A 17,177-nucleotide genomic window follows, 5' to 3' on the forward strand; every position below is an offset into this window, starting at 1 on the left:
AACATAATACATGCGTAAACCAAACATATTTGACCTAATTCATAATTAACAAAAGGCCTTTCTGACTATCAATGTTCAAATGGTGTGCACAATTTTGTGCTTGCCATGAAGTAGATTCTCACTCTTTGAAACATACCATTTAATTCACAATTTTAAAAGGGAAAAAGGGTTACCCTACAACTTCGCAGGGAACAGGAGTAACATAGACAGTTTTCACATTCATATGGTAGAACAGATTGCATCTGAATATGCTGCTCACTTTTGCATAGGCAAGTGCTATCCAGTTTACATCACAAAGTCATGTCATAACTGCCTCGTACCTCCACTAGCTGACGTGAAAACTTCAACACTACAGCTAACTGCTCCAAGGTTGGCAAAGCCCTTGATGCTGACATGTCCTGGAGGGATTGCTGGGTTCAGAAAGAATAGGTAGAAATGACAGAAAGAACTGATGAATAGATAAATCATGCCTCAGTGAATGCCAGTGACAGGTTAGATGTTTATAAATTTGTAAATGTCATAACCCGCATAGTTTCTTCTTTTCTCCCATAATTAAAAAAACATGTAATAAAGACAAAAATTACAATAGAAAGGCCAAAGTAGAGACATACATAATTATGATTTACACTCCTGACAAAACAGTGTTGCAGCTTGTCCCTAATCTTGGCTAATCATACTCAAACACACCTCATCTCTCTAGGTGCATAAATTCTTAATGGCATACAAAGACAAGTCTATTCAAAAATACTGGGTAACTGTGCTACTCTGGTCTCAAGACCATCCCATGCCTCTTGACCCTATGTGAACAGCCAAGAACCATAAATGTGTCTTTCTTTGCAAGGCGTACAAAAACCATTTGAATGACAACAGACGCACTTGTCCACAAGCAGAACAATTAATGACAGCTGCTTCTCACGGACACACAAAGCAAAATGATGACAAGCACTTCTGCTGGCTGTACTTTCAACTGCCATACCACCATCCCTCCATGTTCCTTAAAAAGAGAAATAAAAAACACATTTTGGAAAGGTTAGAAGTAGACTATTCTGATTCTTCCCTATAAGAGACTTCCTCTAAAAATTGTAAGGGTCCTGCTGTATTTATTATCTTTACACTTACCAAAATAGGACAAATGATGGAGGCAGAGTGACAAACCCTCTGACGAAGATAGTGGTATGAAAAACTACTAAAACATACATATTTCAAACCACTGATACCATTATAATTCTAAACCCTATTAAGCATTTTATTGAAATTCCAAAGTAAGAAACATTTGAAACATAAATTCATTGTCAAATGAATTTGACAGCAATTTTTTTCAAATATCTAAATGACACTGACCATCAAGGATTCATCTTTCATTTCTTAAAACTGATATTCAGCAAATATAAATTACCATATCTCCATTGATGTTAAGGGATTTAGAGGCTAGAAAACTACAGAAAGTGAGTTGTGAATTATCTAATAATAGAAAAAGCAAGTGATAATGACCTCAGTTGTATCATCACCACACACCTTGTTGCTCATAAACAGAGAAGTGTGACATGACCAAACACTCCCAAGGAAAAATTTATCTTAGCTCTATGAAAAAGCATAAATGCTTCAACTTCAAGGCCAACTTTTCAGAGAATTTGAAAGCACCAGACAAGAAAGGCTTATAAAAAACAAATGGTGATCTTGTGCTTGGCATGTAAACCTGGGAGTCGTGAGTCTCGGGTTTGTTACTGGCTTTGTCTCAGCTTCTCTGTGGCCTCAAGCAAGATCCACTAGTAACAAAGGCAGTAAAAGGCTACAAACCCATTTTTGAGCATAGCTATGCAAAATAGTTCCCAAAGATTAAAAATAACATGCAAGGAAGGCCAAAAAAAAAAAAAAAAAGCAGGAGAGGTTACTGGTAAAATTCAATGTCTGTGTTAGGCTTATGACTGGTAAGATAAGAATTAATCTAAAAATTAACAGAACAAAAATGGTGACCTTAAAATTTGGAACACATCAGCAAAATAATAAGGGGGACGTTTATTCAACCAACAGCTCCTGTGTAGAGTTTTGGAAAACAGAACTCCAGAAATCAAAATAGCAAGAGATTTGCATAACTCTGGGAAGCATGATGCAATTTCTGCCACAGCTGAGAATCTGTCCCTCTCTGATGAGCTTCAGCAACAGGAGAACAAAGACAAAGGTACTCCAGATAAAGTGAGCCATCAGCAAGGTAATAACGCAGCATTCCTGAGATTCTGATGGTGTGCTTTTCCTCCATCACAGTACTCATCATTCTTACCTTTCACATAATCCTAAATCCACATTACAGCATCATTACGGATTAAGATGGCGCATTCCATTCTGCTGCCCAAGAACAACCAAGACAAGAGACAAACCTGACTGGGATTAGCAAATCAGGTTTTCAAAGTAATAAACTGAAATCCAACAAAGCAATAACTGGTGGACCCAGTCTGCTCTCCCAAAGTATCTCTTTGCAACAGCTACCTCACAACCTGAGCAGATCAAAGAATGTGTGTCCTCACATTTGCTAACTCTTTTTTTATGCCACTTGACTTCAAACACGGCTAAACTATTATCATTATTGCTTTGATCAAAGCAAAAATCTAAACAAGGCTGGTTTACAGGACACTGACCTAGCTTCCATATTCAGATGAATACCGTGATTATACTTCAGACCCACACACAAATGCCATGTTACCTTTCCACATGAGAAAGGAATGAAACACTCAGGCCAAAAAGAAACCCAGGGTGCACATACACCGGCTACATCTCTGAGCCACATCGTGACCTCAGCCTAAACTACAGAATCTGACCTTAGTTTTGACTTAGTCCGAGAAAACTCCATCAGGTTTCTTTGTTCACTGAAAGCCTACAACTGATTCAAACAAAATATCTTATGTAACCAGTCAGTTTCAATATAATTAGAATTTCTTTTTTTTTCTTTCCTCTTCTTATGCTAATCGATAACTTTCCAGTCTCTGATTTGGTTTAATCATCCTGATAAGCAATCTAGTAGACAGAAATCACTGGAGTCCAAACTTTGTTAGAGGTTGTTCAGTGATAATATCACCGTTGGCTCTCTGGCAGCAATTCCTGGATCAGAACTCACATGAAATACCTCAATGTCAGTAGCTGAGAAATTCAGCTAACGCCTCTCTAGGGAATAAGTGTCTATCTAACAGTATTAGCCTAATCAAGGTGCTTATCTTTCCCAAAGTGGGTCTGTTTTGCCTGTATTCTATCCTGTCCAGATAAAGGCCAGCTTCTGTCCAGAAGCCTTGTGGATGCATTACCACTGCATTGTGCCCGAGCTATGATATCCTCCGCAGGCTCAGGAACCAAGGCACCACACCATGCTAACTCCCCAGTTCTCAGAGGCAAACCGGCTAGCCCCTGGCCATCTCAAAGTGGAATGAACATGTGAGCATCTCCATCAATTTGTGCAAGTAAGCACAACACTACTTCTCTAATTTAAGAATTCTTTGAATTCTGTATATGTGCCAAAGAATAAATGGTTATGATAACAAGAGAAAGTCTTAGCTTGCCATATAACCAGTAGTTCTAATGTAAAACTGTAATTTTGTATAGATACGTACTCAAATAAGAAAAAGGGAAATATTTTGTAAAAACTGTGTATGAGGCTTAAGAACATTATTATGCAGTAAAAAGGCCTCAAAGTCTGAGGCATTTTCTTGCTTATCCAGAAATCAGCATATATTGGATTCTGCAATTGAAAACCCTTTGTTCCCAACTAATAAAACGAGAGCAGAACAGATCTTGAAAGCATCTTAAAGCAATAAAAGATTCAATTGAAAAAAATAGATAATAAGATACTTTTAGTCTAGAAAAAATGCAGCCACATTAATAATAGATGACCAGCACTACTCAGCATGATGCAGGGATCCATGAAATGTTACAAAGCTAAGCCTTGTGCTAGTGAAATGCTGGCTGGTAACACTGGCAGAGTCAGTATGTGTGAAGGAAACCTTCCCTTGAGGATGTCCAATGGGTATATCCTCAACCACACCACTTTTCAAATGAGCAGAGGGTACTCTTTTTTTGCCGGCTTCCTAATGGTTCAATGATTTCATCTAATGGCACCCTCTAAAAAGTGCCTGCACTTACCAAGCCCAGTTAGTGGCACAGCTGCCTCAGTTACAGCTTGATCCCTCCGGGTAGTGATGCCAGAGTGGAAGGACATGAGTATCTGTAACTGCTGCTGTTCTCGGTGGGAGATGAGGTTACTCACTCCCGTAGACAAGACGCGTTACACTTAGCATAGTCATACTGGTATGTCTCTGATAGTTTATGTTCTTTAAAGCCACAGGGATTACCCCTTAAGCACCAGAACAATTTATCGCTATGTTTTTAGAGGAAGAGAACTGAATGTGAATGGGCTGCCTTGGAAATTATTCTTCTGCCTAGATAGTTGGGATTTGCTGTCAAATGTATTTTTGTCAGTCAGAGGAAAAGGTACATGGAAAACTGAAGGTTTGCCTCTCAAGAGATTAGGAATTCTTCTTCCTATTGCAATGAATATGTTGCAATTTCTTAGCCAATTCCAGTTACCAAAAATTTAATCGAGCAGATGGGTTGGCAAAGGTAGCACACCAAGAAACCATGAACTAAGATTTCTTGTATGGCAAATTAAACAGTGCTTCTATCTATCAGCAGAAAGAAAACAAAGCCCTTTCATGACTCAAAATTGTTGCTTTCCTGTTCCCAGATGGTCAGCTCCAGCATTTCGGTAAGAGTTGTTTATCTTCCTTTTCTCCAGAACACCCTTGAGAGACTGACTCCTGTCTTCTCTGAGAGACTGTGTCCAACGGTGACAACATGACTGGGACCCTCCCAAGCACGCAGTCAGTGCAGGTGTAGATATTTGTGAGTCCCATTTTGCAGGAGGTAATTTCTGCTGATTGTGTCAAGATCAACTCAAACCTGTCAACACCTGAAAATAATCTTTCTGGAAGAGAATCCATAGTTACTACATTCCTCCTAAAACAGAAAGATATTTTTGTCTTTACAGTGAATTTTAGCACATCTAAACCACCTTGAAAACAACATGGAACTAAAAAGAAATATGTTCTCCAAATTATGAGACCACCCAGATATAGAGAACTTGCCTATCAAAATGTTAATACATAGTCACTTGTGGCCAATATGAAAAAGGAATTACAGTAACAGTATGCAGAAACACGAAGAAGCACCAAGTAGAAAAACAGCCTGAACTAGGACTCCAGAGACTTTCTGTAAGGCCTAAAGCAAAACATTTAACATCTGCATGTTTCCTTTTCCGACTTCATAACTTCTGGTTTGTAAGCACTTGACGCAAGCTACATCTCAGTCAGACAACCCAGTCCAGAGCCAAACTCGGATGTAATGTGCTTCTAATGATTTTTAAAAGTGCAAATCCAAGCACCAGATTTGGGGCAGTAATTACTTCAGCTTCTCAACAGATTAATAAATTGAGTAAAACCCCAGTAGTACTGCAGCACTCCAACATGTGTGGCACGAGCATAAACTACAGTTAAGCCTAAAAATCTAGCTACAGCCTAGAAATCTCGCAGAAAACTAAGAGAGTCAGACAACCAAGAATTCAACAAATAGGCCAATTGAACCAAATACTTAAGAAAGCTAAGTAACAAATAATTAAACTATTACCTGTACAAGGGAAGGGCCAGAATCTCTGTTGCTCAGTGAGATCCCAGATTAACTTCAACATTCTCTTCACCATAAGGGTCTGCAGAAACAGTTCTTCAGCTTTCAGTGCAAGTATCACATACTAGCTGAATGCCGAAACCTGAAATCCTTCATGGATACAAAAACTCAATGGAACTGTTTTACATCAGTTTCTTCCACACTCTTTCTAGATGGTCCAGTCTTGTTAAATGTAACCAAAAGAGGTTACAAGTAGTCTTGTTCTCCAGCCATCATGCAATATACTTCTCATATAAATGCAGAGTGCATAGAAAATTTCAGCAGATCTGTCCCACACAAGAATAAGTAACAAAGTGCATGTACCCATGTGATGGTACTTGGTAACTTCCTGGTGTAGCTGCTCCACATTGCAGTCAAGGACAAGGCTTCAGGCACTCTACATTACTGCGGTGCAAAGCAGCACACCACATCTCAGCTGCACAGGCTACACTTTGAAGGACTCATCAGGCACTCAACTGATACAGCTGTACAGATTAAAAAATATAACTAGTTACAATTAAAACCTAAACACACTTCCTGATGTCTACTTAGCTCATGGAAAAAAAATACATATTAGAGATACAAAGGGCTTCATCCCTCCATCCAATTGAAATAAGTTTCAGCATTTAGTGGTTACTTCTGGCACAACTTAGTCAGCTTTGGCTTTCATCAAACCTCTACGATTAAATTATCCATTAGAAATGCAACTTAAAGCCACTCATGGCATCTAACAAACTTCAACACACTTAAACTCATTTGTGACATTTGAATGAAGTTTGGATTTAGGTTACTGCCATTCATACATCTAATCTGTCACAGTAAATTCAGACTTGGAAGCACTATCTTCATTCCATTCTAACACTCTTGTTCCAAGTCCTTCAACAACAGCATTACAGTAAATCACACTATTAGTTCATTTATCAGGTATCACTTGTTCACACTGCTTCTTTTCTGAACTAACCAGACCTTTTTTAACAAAACACTATCAACATGATGTGAAGAACCACAGGTAACTGAGGCTTAGACTGAAAGAAATCTTACTCATGTTACGCAAATGCAAAACAATCGGATAACAAGCACGTACTTCATTTTCTTACAAGTTAAGAAGAATGGACCATAAATGCATTTCTGCATGCCTTTGCTTTTTCCGAATAAAGCTGGATATTAGACACATGTAGATCCTCAAGACTAGAGATTCATCCTTGTTTTTGAAATTACTCTGCTAAACAGCATTAATTGCTCTGTCTGTTTTAACTGAGGAATTTTACGTCATTTGTAACTGCAAACCCATTCGCCATTTCTTCCAGTTCTCTAGAATGATGAGGTATTTTTAGCCACAGTTTATGAGAGAACTCAGCCACAGAAGTGAAAGACATTTTAAGGATGGGGAGAACCTTAAACCCTGTGTTCACTGGGCCCATTTACAGCCACAGGTAAATTTTAAGTCTTGATTTGTTTGGGGCTGAGGAGAAAAGAATCTGAATCGTACCTCGACAAAACAGACGAGGATCAGAACTTGGAACCTGTTATGAAATAACTGAGAAAAGAGTTTGGAACAAATCTTCGCACTCAAGAAAAAAGAGAAACAGGAGAATGGAAATAGCACGTCATTTCACAACTAGACATTTGAAGCCAAGAGTTTCCTGTTGATGAGAACAGAAACCATTTATCAGAAGAAGGGTGAGGATGAGCACCATCTCTGACTTTAACCAATATAAGAACTCACTGCAAACAGTGGGAATTAGCAAAAATATCTTCCAAATCTGGGCATTTTTAAGGCTTCCTAAATGGACTTGTTAGTTGGTAGACTAAAACATGTATCTTACAAATGTACAGCTGAGTGACTATAGACTGACTGAAGAATCCTCTGTAGCTCAGGGGATCTCCATGAGGAGACCATCTCTCTTCAGTTTTCTGAGTAGCTTCATCCGCATTAGAGGGCAGAGAGGCTTTTGAGGTTTCTATAATGTAAATTATTCACTCTGCAGGAGCAGTAACATTTCTGTTCCAGTTAAAGTCTATACACACTTACCTTGATGATGTCTACTTAATTCATGAAAAAAATACATATTAGACAAATGAAACACTTCACTCACTCTGCAGTAGAAAGATACAGTGAGCTTTTAGCAGGAAAAAATAAAGAGCTCACAAGCAGAGGTAGAACTATATATTTTCGTGATGTTATTTCTGCATTACAATGCACCACACTACTCAGCTTTAGACTCCTTCAGCCTTTTATTCTTTGATTGCAGAGACAAAACTTCCAAAAGGATTTTTCTCTATGCACTCCATTTTAACAGACTCCCGTCTATAAAATGCATTTAGACACTATTATGAGCTCTCTTCAATCCATCAAAAATCTACATTTAATTTGGTTTGGCTTCTTTTCTTTTGAAGGGATATGCAAGGTTGATATGGATTTACATGTCTACTTATTTCCACTGTGGCTTGTGCTGAGCTTCAGCTGCACATTCATAAGCTCCATAAGCATTTTGCTCACATGAGGTTCCAGGAGCTGCCAACAAGGCAGTGAAGCTGCAGCATTCCCAGAACAGCACAGAGTAACCAAAGACAAAACCTGAAGCTGGATGAGAAACACTGCCATTCATTCCAATCTCCCCAGAAAATATCATAATAATATGGTTTTACTTCCTTGGTTCTTTTTCTTCAAAAGGTCTGACACTAACACCATAACTTTACAAGAGAATAGTAAGAAACTTGGATAAGCAGCAGCAGCATGTTAGAAAAGGTAGATGAAAGTTTTCTTCTTAAGATCTTCTTTTCAGTGAAAGCTGTTATAGGAATTCCTCCCACACACAGACTTAACTTTCATTTATCTGCCAAAGAAGGCTTCCATGTCCCACTTTCTTTACACTCATCTAAATGTGCCTTTCTTCATTTTTCATCCCATGCAAGCTCCTACATATTCTCCCTTGCTATAAAAGCCTTTCAGAATCTTTCTGCTCATGGTTCATATCCTAATTAGTATTCTTTATTTGCTTTATCTCCAGCTTCTCTAGTCAAAACCCTTCTTAGGGAAGTTCCATTTGGCTCATTGTCAAACATACATTCTTTACATATATATTTATACTTACAGCTAAAACTTCTGTAATGATGAAATAAAAAAAAACTTTCTTGCAACACCCTTTGGAGAGATCTGTGGCAGAAAAAAAACAGTGATTGTTCAAGAGAGTTACTCTTAACATAAATGGTCTTTCTTTTGTATTTCATAAAAATTTCAGTTTTACTACTTCATGATGTTAACTTCTGTAAGGGCTTTTCCTTTTACTGTAATGCTGCCTTTCACAAGGTGGAAGGGGTTCACTGCTGCTTTTGCTTGAATCTATCATTATCAAGAGCCTATATGTAAAAGAATGACTTTCAGTAACTTCAGTCAGAGCTGGAGGGCATTCAGCAACTCATAAGAACAAGTCCCAAATCACCACAGCATTAAAAAAATCCATCTGAGCTGAGATGACATGCAAGGTATGGCTGTGTTTGAGGAAAGGTAAGATGATAAGGAAGTATAGTAAAAAGTAAAAAGACTAAAATAAAATATTTTACTACCTTTTTATTACCAGAGTCTTAAGCACTCTGTATGTTCCGGAGACCAGAGAACAGTGATTAAATCCAGCTTACCACCGTCTTTTACAGACCTGCCAAAGGCACAGATCCGTCGTGAGATTAAAGATTTCACTGGTCATACAAAAGAAAAAAAAAAAAAAGGCCCATGACATTAAAATCTGTCATAGTGCTGCTGGCACTGTTCTGTCAAGGAACTGCAAGTATCGCTAAGTGTTGCAGTATATGAATTGAAACCTACTGACATACCCTTTAGGGAGGTATATATTAGCTGCTTTTGATAGATGAGGAGAAAACTGTTTTATCTTACACAAATCTGGGCTTGCTGAGATTTTCTATTGCTTGAATTGGATTTTCAAGGCAAAATGTCCTAAATAAAAAGAAATGTTCTTCTTACTGACTAATGAAAAAGATGAAATTTACACAAAATCAATGCAATTAACATCATTTTAACTTAATGCAACTCATAAAGCTCACAACTCCCTCCCTATGCTGACATCCCTATGCTGACATCCCTAGCAAAGACACCACGTCCATTATGAGCAAAGCCAGCGCAAACTTCCTCACGCTGTCCTGCTACCAAATCTGAAAAGATGACCTGAAGAAAAGCAAAAGGATAACTTTGGTCTTCCCATGGCCACCAACCTTGACTCACGTAGCGCAACATAAAAGGTGAACATTAGAACTAATATGGAGAAGATATATTTATATTGACTTTATATCAAGACCACTAACATTTCATATAAACCACATTGACATTTCCCCTCATCTAACTTGCAGTGAATTTCAAAATGTGACCTAGAGGTGAAAAAACTTCGTATCGTATTATCTCTTGAATGATGCAGTCACTTATTAGTAGTTCATTTCCCCACGCAGATAGAAATAACAGGCTCTTCACCCAAAATGACTGCTTAGTAATTAATTATAGGATTAAATAAATAAAATATATTTTCCTTCAGTACTAATGAGATGTAAAGAGCTGTCATACTGCATTGTATCACAGAATCATTATTTGTGAAATAAAGACAAGGCCATCACAGGTACTTCTCATTTCATTTAACAGTGAAGTTTGATACAAGAGAAATCACTGAATACTAGGATTGTTATTGCCATTTCAAGCCTATTTTCACAATGTTATGCCCACAACAAATTAAGAAACTAAATATTTCAAAAGAACCCAAATTACTGTGTGTTTTAAATACCTTCCTAATCAAGAAGTGAAGGCCCTTATTCCTTATGCTCTGGTAAAATCATATAGCTGTGGGATAACCTAAATTGAAAGGAATCTCTGGGGGGTCATCTGGTAAAACCTTCACATATAGCATGGCCAAATTCAACGTCAGATACACTTCAGTTAGATCAGTTTGCTCAGAGCTATGTTCAGCCGGGCTTTTAATTTCTTCAGGAATGGAGTTTCCATAACTTCTCTGGAAAACATGATCCAGTGTATGACTGCCCTCACTGTGAATTTTTTTTTTTTTTCCCCTCATATTTAATCAGAATTTTCCCCTTGTTGCATCCTGGGTCCACTGCCTCTCCTCTTTTCACTGTGCACTTTCAAGGAGAGACCACTTTAGCAAAATCTGTACTGAATGTGTGAATTGATACTGGTCCTATTCAAGTGGAGTATAAAACTTCCACTCACTTTTCTTGTGCAATATAAGGGCCAATGACCTGTGTGACCGGTTTGATTTTCTTTGCTCATGTAACAAATTAAATTCATTTATTTATGTGGTAAAGTAAGTCGGATATCACACCAGAGCAAAAAATGCAACGCTTTTACCTAAAAGATTAACGAATTGTGATTTTATTACCTAATGTCAAGCTACCAGTTTGGCCTCAAAACAAAAAGGATTGACTTCATACCTAAAAAAAGCATATAGAGATTGAGAATGACCTAAGATTACTTAATCTTACAACTTCTTAATTCAGATCCAAACCTCACAAAATCAACAAGATTAAACCACCACCTAACTAGATGCAAGTGCAGTCGATCTCATATGACGTCCAGACATAAATCCATTATGCATTCAAGTTCTGCCAGTCCTACCCAAATTCCATTTGGATGCAACAGTACCATCCCTCTGAATTTCAATGATTTCCAAAAACACAAACTTTGTTTCCTAGACTCAAGAATTGCTTTTTCGGCAGAATGTAGCAGATCTTGAAATAGGAGCAGATCAGCAGCATATTCCGATATTCTTAAAATAATTATTTCCAAGACTTACTGATCTTATAGACAAGAAGGGTAACTATATAATTCCCAAATTTCAGTGAATTAATTGCCATTGTTATCCTTGAAATCTTAACTCTTTCACTTTATGACTGTAAAAATATTCATTAAATGTTTATATGACAATTAACTGTCAGTCATAGAGCACCGAGGCACTGCAGAAAAACAGCCTGCTGTGGTGAATGGAGCCTAAAACTAAGCGAGAGCTGTGTGGCTTCTTTATGAAATTCACGCAGTTCAGATACTTCAGAAGGCACTGAAAGTTCAGGGTTCTTTAAGTTTTGAATTCCCAACCTTGGATCATGGAAGTGAAAGAAAATTTACATGCAGCTTTGGCAGGAAGGGATTTCAATACTGAGGCTGATTTTCTTCTGCATGGCATGGTTAACATTATTACAGCGCTGATGCACTGAAAATGTCCGCTTTATTAACAGGTCTCTCTCAACAATTTTGTAAAATAAACCAAAAACACAAAGTGAAAAACAATTACTGCTAGTCATTACTCTTTTTTGTCTGCTGAGAGAGATCCTAAAAATGATAGTGTCATACATTTTTTGGATTGCAAAGACTTAACTCAAGTAGTTCTACTGGACGCAGAATACTACTTCCAACCTTAACATTAAATGCAATTATACACCCGCACAAAAAGCATATCAGCCTCTCAGGCACAGCCACCAGCGACAGTTACATGTTTTGGGGATGTCGTTTTGAGTTATCGGAGCAAATCACCAGTCCTACATCAGCTGCCTTAACAGAAGGGGAAATATCCTACAACCAGCGCATTGTTGAGGGCTAAAACCCCAAGCCTCGTCCACCCCTGCTGGTACAATAGGCACCCCTTCATACTTCCTCCTCCTTTATCAGTGGACAGATGCTTCATCTCCAGATCAGTGGGCCAGTGATTCTTTTACCAACATAAAAAGATGCAGCAATTTACCGGTTCAAAGATTTTACTTTCTCAAATATATCAAATCCCTTGAATCCCTGAGCTGTTAACTGAGTAACTCTTAACTGTCACTTTTAACATACAAGCACAAGAGCCAAAAACATAAGTTAAGAGTTTCCAGCTTTACAAAGCATTTTAAAAGGCGATGAAAATCTACACATGGCATATATCACTTCCGCACATAACTGCTGAAATTCCACTATGTACAGTAACAAATGATGAAACATTATGATTCAGTCTAATGGATACACTCATCTCAAAGATTTACATACATCAGTATAATTAATGTTAATGGCAATCACAACCATAAATCTTCTAAATATTGAGAGGAATTAGTCTGTCAAAATGACCGACTCAAACAACCACCAGTCAAAATATTAATATGCAGAAGCTGTGTAACCACTGGAGTTATTTTCCAGTCTGGTCTGCTGACACTTATTATTTGGAAAGTAATAGATTAAATAGGGAATAGCCTATTTTACACTAACCATGCTGGATAAAAACCACACTTCTAACTCAAGACCTACACAGTGTAGGAAAAGTCCAAGGATAAACATATGAAATGAGATTGTCAAAGCAATAAAGGGAACCTAGCCACGTGCTTTCTGTTCATCTTCCCTTCACAGCTTTGGAAGTCTCACGATCTCCGTTATTTAGAGTTCTTTGTGTTTGTATACTCCTAGGTACCAAAAACTTCCACTTACTGTAAATGTTAAAACAAAATTACCCTGCAATGGTAGTTTCTCAGAAACATTTTCAAAACAGCATGAAGGTTTTCACTGTGTGACATATATTAACATCAATTGGATACACACAGCTAAATCTCTCTGTAATTTGTTGTCAATTTACCCCTTCTGGAATTTAATATTTTTTGAATTTGTTTTATTTTCCAAACATTTTCATGTTGCAGTATTTTATGGCACGCTGGCTACACTAGCACAAACATCATCTCTGGCAGCTGCTTTAATCTTCTAGTACAGACAAGGCCAACACCCAAGACTTCCAGTAGCACCAGTAAGAATTATAGCTGCAATCTGAAGAATTTATATATCTTTACGATACATTTTCCTGACGTATACGTAGTTCCTTATAGTCTTAATGATAGATTCATGCACAAAAAGATGCACATGCACTTCTGAGTCCTTAACTTGACAGCTTTGGAAATGGTGTATGACAATGCTTCAATCAGTAAGGGCACAACAGTGAAAGATCACAGGGATTTTTTTGCGGGGGCAGGGCACAATATTGTTCTCGTGATGTAAAATCCCCTTGGCTCTCAAAAGCAGAATCTACCAGCAGAGGTTCAAGGAAACCATGCGGCTAACAGCTTTTCCTGAACTGGTCACACCTAGTCTCCAACCTTGGTGATTATTTCCAGAATCCTGTATTGCATGTAATGACATGGATTAACGTTTAAGAACAAGGTTCTGGGTATTACTGAATTCAACATTAAAATGTTTATTATAAAATGTAAAAGCTGTTACACAGAAATAAACATTTTCATCAATCAAAACATAACTGAAAACTGGTATAATTGGCATTTTTGTGTCAAAATCCTCCAACTGATAAACAGCACTGCAAATCACAAACAAATCTCCTTGAAGTTAATACATTTAATGGATTATCATTACAGAAAGGGTATTTTATCAACTGCCATGCAATAACTGTGTTTCTTTTCACTTTGTAATTATTTGTCCCAGCATCTTATAAACTTGCAGACTAGGCAAAAGCTAGAGAAAATGACAGTTTTAAGGAATGAAAAAAATGGGCTTTCAGGCCACTAAACACTGAATCTTTCTTTAGAGCAAGAACCAAATCTTAGATAGGAACACATTTCCAGGAATTTGGCCTTCACAGTATCTTACAGCAAAGAGAATCTACGCAGTACATGTATGCTATAAAAGGTGTTGCCAAGTGTGTTTTATAAGATCTCTTTCTCAGGTGATACCCAAAGTTTAATCCTAAAGTTAAGCCTGAACTGTTCACAGGCCCTCCTCTAACACAACCAGAAAATTACTAAGGTGAACAGCTTTCCTTTTTAAAATATGTGTCCATCTGTCTCCTTTTCTGAAGTTTTTCCTCGAGTTCTATAAATCATCTATACGTCTGAAATGCTACTGTATTTCTGAAATTAGTACTACAAGTGGTTTGGGGTTTGTAACATTTAGCTTAAACACGGACCACAGTCAGCAATACCTCTTTAACCCCTCCATAAATGAATGCAATGTAAAATAAATCTTAATTAGTGATAGTAATGTGCAGGGATGCAGTTTTGTTGTGCATGCTTTACACTAATGACCTCTGAGATGTTTGAAATAGATCTAAAACCGCCTGTGGAGACCACTTCTGCAGAAATAAACTGAACATTACCACCACTGAGATCATGAAAAGTACCTGACTCTAAGTTCATGTCTACTAGGTTAATTCTTGGATCTAAAGCATGGCTTTTATTCCTACATGAAAATAAATGAAACTGAAAGTATTTTGCCATGTAGGCGTTTATCGGTGCCTGAAAGATGTGGATATGGCGGTAGAACATTATTATAAAACAGGTAAGTACAGCAGAGAAAACTACACATTAAAGTCCTTTTCGAAAGTTGTTTTATCTTCTGATAGGCTTTTTATACAATACAAATCTTTTTGTGAAACACTTTATATGCATTCTCTGCAGATTATGGTGGCTAGTCACACTTTACTTCAATTTTACAGCCTCCAAGTAATTCTACAGAATAGTAAATGCAGTTATTATAACCTTCATAACTGGCAGAGAAATATATTTGAAGAAAATGGGTTTGTTTCCCCTCCCACATGGACTGAAGTAAATCAGGGGTGATTCTGCTGCAGCTGATAGGACAATATCTGCAAAACTGATGCAAAACAGGAAAAAAAAAAAGATGCCAGAAATGTATAAACAAAGCTTTCCTCACATTAAAGTACAAATCGTATGTGTTCTCTGCTTTTTGGCAAGGTTGTGCCATTGGAGTACTTAACCACACTTAGCTCCATCATGCTAAAGCACATCTGAATACGGTCCAGGCTCCCATTGGAAACAATAGGAGAGCACCAGTTCACACAGGCTGCCAATGTGGCATAAAGCCTGGGAAATGAATGAGGAGCTTCAAATGAAGTAATTGTACGTATTGCATTTAAGTGTATTACCCCTGAAACTGACGCGATTTCAAACTGCTGTAACAGAAAATGAGAAAGATTAGCAAAGGATTAGGAAGAAGAAAAACCCACAACAATAAATGCATCCCACTTTCCTCCCTTACAGACGCACACAAGGAACAGCACACATCTTAAGAAAGATCATGTGGCAAAATGATGACTCTGAGTCACTAGAAAAGAGAAAAATCTTTTAAAATACTCATGGGACCAGGGAATACCGTTAAAAGAAGAGCATTGTTTTATCATTCCGCTAATGAGCCAGAGGAAGAATTATTATTGTTTGGCAGCGTTTTGTCTCAACAGCTCTCTTCCGAGAAACAAACATCCCAACTTCAGTAAACAAAGAGAAGGGGGTGCACCGTTCTGCTGCTGTTTCCATCGCACAGCGAGGAATATTTAATCAGGGGAAAGGAATCCCGAGAAAAGTCACAGGAGAGGGTCGACGGTTCTCGCTTTTACAAAGGTTAAGAAGAAGAGAAAGAAGAGCGAGGCGGCGACGCTGCTCTCCCCGCCGCGGAGCGGGGGCAGCAGCCCCCGGGGAAGCCCCTGCCGGGCACTGCCGGCCCGGAGGAGCCTCTGCCCCTCAAGCAGGGCGCTCTCCAGGCTGAGGGGCCGCTGCACAACTTAAGGTGCGGGCGCCGGGGGGCGAGGAGCGAGCGAGGAGCGCGGCGGGGGCGGCGGCGCCGCTCCGTGCCCCGCTAAGGGACGGGGAGCATCCTCCCTCCTTTCCTCCCTTCCCGCCCCGCCAAGCCGAAGCGTGCCCCGGGCACTCACCAGCTGCAGCACGCAGAGGAAGATGAGCGTGCAGCGCCCCGTGCAGCAGCCCATGGTGGCAGCCGGCCGCGCCGCCGCTTCTTCCCTGCCGCAGGCGAAGCGGGGGGCTCACCGCATCCGGACAGAGCTGCCTCTGTGTGTGTGTCCCTCGCCTTTGGCCGCTCCCTCTCCCTTTGTTGAGGAGGGGTTTCTCCTCGGGAAGGAGCGAGCGGAGGTCAGCGCGGCGCTGGGGGCTCTGCCCGGCGCGGAGCCGCTCCGGCTTTGGGGACGGGGTGGGCGTGTGCGGGCCGGGGCGGGGGAGTGCGCGGGGGGGGGCGGGCGGAGGGCGTGTTACGGAGGGGGTGCGCTAGGTGCGAAGCCAAGGGGAGCGGGGGGGGTGTTAGGTGCGAAAGGGAGAGGAACGGGAGCGGCGGAGGGGGTCTCTGCGGGGCTCTATGCCCGAGGAAGGGAGCGGGGGGTGGGCGGCGTGCGGGGTTTGGGAGGTTCGCGAGGGCAGGAGGTGTGCGGGGATGCTGGAGGGTCGCGGGGGCGGTGCGCGGGGATGCTGGAAGCTTGCGAGGGCGGGGGGGGGGGGGGGATCCTGGAGGTTTGCGAGGGTAGTGTGCGGGGTTTGGGAGGTTGGCGAGGGCAGGCGGTGTGCGGGGATTCTGAAGGTTTGCGAGGGCAGGCGGTGCTTGGGGGAGATTCTGGAGGTTTAGGAACGCAGGCAGTGTACGGGGATGCTGGAGGCTTCCGAGGGCAAGGGATGCTTGCGGGGGACTCTTCGGGAGGGCA

The 17,177-nt window shown here is 39.9% G+C and overlaps 1 protein-coding gene and 1 pseudogene across 3 annotated transcripts in view; one reads left to right on the top strand and one right to left on the bottom strand.

Moving 5' to 3' along the window:
- LOC128851246 (selenocysteine insertion sequence-binding protein 2-like) overlaps positions 1-16,237 on the top strand; it is a 104,061-nt pseudogene extending 87,824 nt beyond the window's left edge.
- The window catches only part of NKAIN3 (sodium/potassium transporting ATPase interacting 3), a 376,724-nt gene extending 360,066 nt beyond the window's left edge, over positions 1-16,658 (bottom strand). For all 3 annotated transcript variants that reach the window (XM_054060671.1, XM_054060672.1, XM_054060670.1), the window contains exon 1: positions 16,404-16,658. In XM_054060671.1, the coding sequence (XP_053916646.1) occupies positions 16,404-16,457 (54 nt within the window). In that variant the 5' untranslated portion in view covers positions 16,458-16,658. The remainder of the gene's footprint in view (positions 1-16,403) is intronic.
- Positions 16,659-17,177: the final 519 nt, after the last annotated feature.

This window comes from Cuculus canorus, chromosome 2 (assembly GCF_017976375.1).
Source record: "Cuculus canorus isolate bCucCan1 chromosome 2, bCucCan1.pri, whole genome shotgun sequence".
NCBI classification, from domain to species: Eukaryota; Metazoa; Chordata; class Aves; order Cuculiformes; family Cuculidae; genus Cuculus; species Cuculus canorus.